This window comes from Somniosus microcephalus, chromosome 21, assembly GCF_052327205.1.
Source record: "Somniosus microcephalus isolate GS21.2 chromosome 21, FLI_Smic_1.0, whole genome shotgun sequence".
Classification (NCBI taxonomy): domain Eukaryota; kingdom Metazoa; phylum Chordata; class Chondrichthyes; order Squaliformes; family Somniosidae; genus Somniosus; species Somniosus microcephalus.
This window is the reverse complement of record NC_141007.1, coordinates 16249362-16254501: the sequence shown is the minus strand read 5'-3', so window position 1 is coordinate 16254501 and position 5140 is coordinate 16249362. Positions and strand designations below refer to the sequence as shown.

Below are 5140 nucleotides of genomic sequence, written 5' to 3'. Positions count from 1 at the left end.
TACTTGCTTCAGCAGATTTTGCAGAGAATCTGTGGTTTGGGTATAAAGCGTGGCCGTCTCCTTTGTATTATCATTTGTGTCCTGGTCATTGTCCAGTTCTGGAGGTACCAAGCTGAAAGTACTGATCAGGCAGCTTTGAATCAATTGGCAGGTGTCAGCTTGGATTGATTCACTGTGTAGTTTCACGAGATGCTTGCAGGCGTCCATGGCTAACTGTCGAACAGGGCTCTCCAGCAGCTCTGGTGGCTCGGCCTCAATAAGATCCTGCATGTTTGTCAGCAGCACCCTGTTTCTAATAAAGCTGGTGGGAAGCCTCCAGCGATTTATATATAGGGATCTGGCTATCTGAGTCACGGTCTGTATTAGGCTGAGCTTTAGTGTGAGATCCCTGGATTCAGCCTTTATCCCCTGCCCGCTTGTCATTAAATGACTCAGAGCTGGCAGAATGTGGCTCTCGATTGTGAAGAGCAGTTCTTCAGGTGCGGAGACTGCTATGTTCCCATAGCACAGAACCAGTGTGCTCTTGACTTTATCCGATTCCTCACCAGCCTTGACCCTAAATCTGCTGGAGTTAGCAAAGTCCTCCAGGCTACTGAGCGTATCAAAATGTGCCACGGCACAGAAACCGATGGCGAGGGCTGCTCCCTCTCGCTCCGCACTCTCACTGTGCTGCACACTCAGTAACATGTGGTGAAGCTCCTCCCTTACGTTCCGCGTGCGTGTCTGGTGGAGCACTGACGCAAGAGATTTATAGAGAAAGCCCTTCTCTTGTGGGGAGTGATGGTTGGTGTTGAGTTGTTTTGTTATTTCGTCAGCGAGCTGACATGTCCACTCCTCGTCATTAATGGTATTTAGAGCTCGGCACAAGACCGCCAATAATTTATTCTCCCATTCCGATTGGGACAAAGACTCCTGTGAATTTTCCAGTAAATGGTCAACTAATGGGGCCAGCTCGTCTTCCCACCACCTCACTGATTGTGAGTGGACATTGAGTCTCAGGACTTTCAGTAGACTCAGTGCCGCAGCTCCTCGGCCTCCTCCGATATGGGCAACAAGACACAGCGAGGAGCCGGGTCAGCAGTGTCTGGGCTTTAGGGAGATTGGCACCTTCATTGTAAGTCAGGGAAAAGCTTTCCCTACCAGCTCGCAGTTTCTTTTTCCCAATGTGTGCTGAACAACTGCAGATTATTGTTAACGCCTTGGTGTACTGGGTCATCGTGACAAACTCCAGTAAGGATGGCCAAAGGACACCCTCCATCTTCACTGCAGTTGTGATCAAACACATCACTCTTTCACACAGGATGACTAATTCTTCATCTGTTACTGGGTTTGGCTGATGATTGGGTGGTTCCAGGGTCCCTGAACCGACGGGTGCCGCACACTGTTGGATGAGGAATTGCACCATTGCCTTTCCTCCCTCGGGCTCAAGGTAACCTTTCTCGGCCATGACACAGATTACCTGGGCAATGAGCTTCTTCTCCCGATTGCTGCTCCTGTCGAGAAGGACTGGTTTTATTGCAGCCACAATCTGAGCCTTCTTCCTCTCCAAGTGCGATGACACCCATGTGATGAGGTGCTTCAGTACAGTCAGTGTTCCTACACTCATTCGTTGGTCAGCATTCTCTAACTGAGACAGGAGAAATTCCACTATTTCATCTGCATAAGTTGGAGCCAGAACTCTGAAAGAGCGAAGGATCTCAGTCTGGTTCTTCAGAGCAAGATCATCAGTAGACTCCAGCGAAATGCAAATCTGCTGGTGGAGCTTGTTAAGAAGGATGTCCATTTGTGATTTTAGCTTGAGACACTTTATCACTGTCACAACATCCATCTCATGCAGAAATGCACAGTTTGTAGCACTTTGCTGTATTTTGTCCAGCCCGGGGTTTCTGTGTTATCATGGTTTTCATCGTGAGGCCAGGTTACATAAGCCCTCGGTTATGATGTGGCCCTGGGTCATGTGCCCATATAAGTCCTGCCAGCTCTTTGTGGCAGTTTAAGGTGGGTGCTGGGGGTTAAGGCCCAGACCTGAGACACAGACCACACGGACAAGGCAACATTCCCAACCCTTGGCAGCCATATTGGATTGAGCAGCTGTTTGTTCCTAATAAAGAACCCACCGCACCACAGGCACTCAAAGTACTTGTGACAAAAGATGAGGAATTGGGAGTGTTGGACAGACATTTCCAGCAGAATTGTCCCAAATTGGGATCTTCATGTGTCAGGGATTGAAGCTGCTTACTGATGTCATCAGGAAGTTGCTATGACATCAGAACGGCCCATTGTGACATCAGAGCGGTCCATTGTGACATCAGAGCAGTCCATTGTGACATCAGAGAGGTCCATTGTGACATCAGAGCAGTCCATTGTGACATCAGAGCGGTCCGTTGTGAGATTTGTTCCACTCTTGTCTCCTTTACAATTCTTGTCTATTGCCCACCACCCCAGATTTCTCACCCACATATCCTCCCGACTTTCATTGTTCAGCCTCTGCACTCAGTGACTCCTCATTCTCGGTCATTTCAATCTCCATCTCAACTGATTTTACTGCCCGCCTGTTGTCCTTTAAACACCCCTACCCATCACGTCCAGCCCTCTACTATGCCGTCTCTCCTGGCCTCACTGCTTGCATGGTCTCAATCACTGACAAGGCCATCTCTGACAATTCATTTTATCACCCGTAACCCCCTCCCACCTTCCAACCCTATTTCCATCTGCGTCCACCCCTGCAAAAAACTATTTCAGGAAGAGAAGAACATTGGGGACAGAATGAGGCCATTCAGCCCCTCGGGTGTTCTCTGCCATTCAATGAGATCCTGGCTGATCTGTACCTCAACTCCACTCCCCCACCATTGCTCCAGGTGCCTTCATAACCTCGCCCAACAAAGACCCATCAGTCTGATTTCACTGATCAACGATTGATGTCGCCCCATTATGCAGCACCTATTCAGATAGAGGTCTGTCACTTTCCACTCACCCAGCAACAACCACAACAACTTATATTAACAGAGCGTCTTTAAAGCAGTAAAACGTCCCAAGGTGCTTCACAGGAGTTTTATTAAACTAAATTTGGCACTGAGCCAAACAGGGAGAAATTAGGTCAGGTGACCAGGAGCTTGGTCAAAGAGGTAGCATTTAAGGAGCGTCTTAAAGGAGGAAAGAGAGGCGGAGAGGTGGAGAGATTTAGGGAGGGAATTCCAGAGCTTAGGGCCTAGGCAGCTGAAGGCACGGCCACCAATGGTTGAGCAATTAAAATCAGGGATGTTCAAGAGGCCAGAATTAGAGGAATGCAGATATCTCGGGGGTTTGTGGGGCTGGAGGAGATTACAGAGATGGGAAGGGGAGAGGCCATGGAGGGATTTGAAAACAAGGATAAGAATTTTAATATCAAGGCATTGCTTAACCATGAGCCAATGTAGGTCAGTGAGCACAGGGGTGACGGGAGAATGGGACTTAGTGTGAATTAGGACATCTCTGCTGTCGGTGTTCTGCAGCATTGAGGTGCTGCAAACACTGACAATCACTGCATAGAGGGGCAGGGCTGCACCCAGGCTCTCCCATCACTCCATCCGTATGCTTATGGAGGGAGTCACAGCACGCATGGAGGTCCTCTTCCCTTCCCATGGGTGGAAGAGACTTCCCCAGGAGACCAACGCAGCCTGGTTGCACATTGCACAGGAGGGCACAAGCAGGGATGTGGTCAGGAGGACCAGGCTGCAGTGGCGCAAACCTTTCAATGATCTCAGTAGATCACGAAACGTTACTGCCAAGCCACACTCAACCTCATCCTGCTGTGTCTCTCATCACATCCCCATCACTCTGCTTTCCCTACCCTACTCCTGCACATCCTTACTCACACCAACTTACCTTGCACCTCCACCCATCCCTCTCTCTCTATCTATATTATCGCATCCCCATCTCACTAGCCACCCCTCACACTCACCCTCATCCTAGTGCAATCATTCCAACTAACAACACACAAGGGTAGGCACTTAGGTGTTTTATGAAATGTTCATGTAAAGTTTGTGTTAATTTGGTGTCAAATGTTGAAACCTTTATTTTCAACACTTTGCGTTCTTGGACAGATTTGTGTGCACCTTTAGAAGTGGTTTAGTGAGTTTCAATGAATGGTGAGACATAACAGTGCCCCCTGCAATGGTGATGAGTGTGAAAGGAATGGCTTGGGCACTATAGCGATGCTTTATGGTGCTGGTATGGGGTGGTACCAACCTGGCACATCATGTGGCAACCAGGGTGTACAGCTTCAAGTGAAGTTAATCTGGCCACGTTGAGGCCATCCCTGGTCTCCTGGGCAGCAATGTGGTCGGGTGTTGATGCCCTCTGTCCTACGCAGCATCAGGTGATTGTGGAGAAGGCTAGTGGTGTTGTTGGTGCTGCTGGTGTGCCTGGTGCTGCTGGTGTTGGGTCTGATCGTGGTGGGAATCTGAGGACCAAGGTGAGAGAGTATAAAGGGCACCCATGCTGATGGAATAGATGGCAGGTGACGTAGAGATGACAGAAGCGATCGGTCAATGCTGAGAGGTAATGAGCAATGTTCCCTCTAAGGGGAGTGGGTGTGCAGTGATTTGTAAGGTCCAGTCAAATTCCCGGGCGGGGCCCAATGGCCTGAGCGTGAGCCAGCAGAGAGCGAGGGACACAGTGTCACTGGGGATGGGGCGGGGGGGGGTAGAGTTTCATCTGATTGGCTGTCTGCTTTTATGCAGTGCTGTCAGTGTCTGTGGATTAGAGGAGGTGAGCAGGCTCTGGGCCAATGGCAGGGTGGGAGTCAGTGTGTGTGGATTGGAGGAGGTGAGCAGGCTCTGGGCCAATGGCAGGGTGGGAGTCAGTGTGTGTGGATTGAAGGAGGTGAGCAGCCTCTGGGCCAATGACATGGTAGAAGTGTGTGTGTGTGGATTGGAGAAGGTGAGCAGCCTCTGGGCCAATGGCACGGTAGGAGTCAGTGTGTGTGGATTGGAGGAGGTGAGCAGCCTCTGGGCCAATGACACGGTAGAAGTGTGTGTGTGTGGATTGGAGAAGGTGAGCAGCCTCTGGGCCAATGGCACGGTAGGAGTCAGTGTGTGTGGATTGGAGGAGGTGAGCAGCCTCTGGGCCAATGACACGGTAGAAGTGTGTGTGTGTGGAT

At 50.2% G+C, this 5140-nt stretch overlaps 1 protein-coding gene across 1 annotated transcript in view; it reads right to left on the bottom strand.

Moving 5' to 3' along the window:
- LOC147102615 (maestro heat-like repeat-containing protein family member 1) overlaps positions 1-1828 on the bottom strand; it is a 2020-nt gene extending 192 nt beyond the window's left edge. Inside the window, exons 1-2 of the mRNA XM_085964090.1 lie at positions 1141-1828; positions 1-1037 (exon numbers count right to left, since the gene is read on the bottom strand). The exon at positions 1-1037 is cut by the window's left edge and continues 192 nt beyond it. Coding sequence (XP_085820216.1) covers positions 1-1037; positions 1141-1828 — 1725 coding nt within the window. The remainder of the gene's footprint in view (positions 1038-1140) is intronic.
- Positions 1829-5140: the final 3312 nt, after the last annotated feature.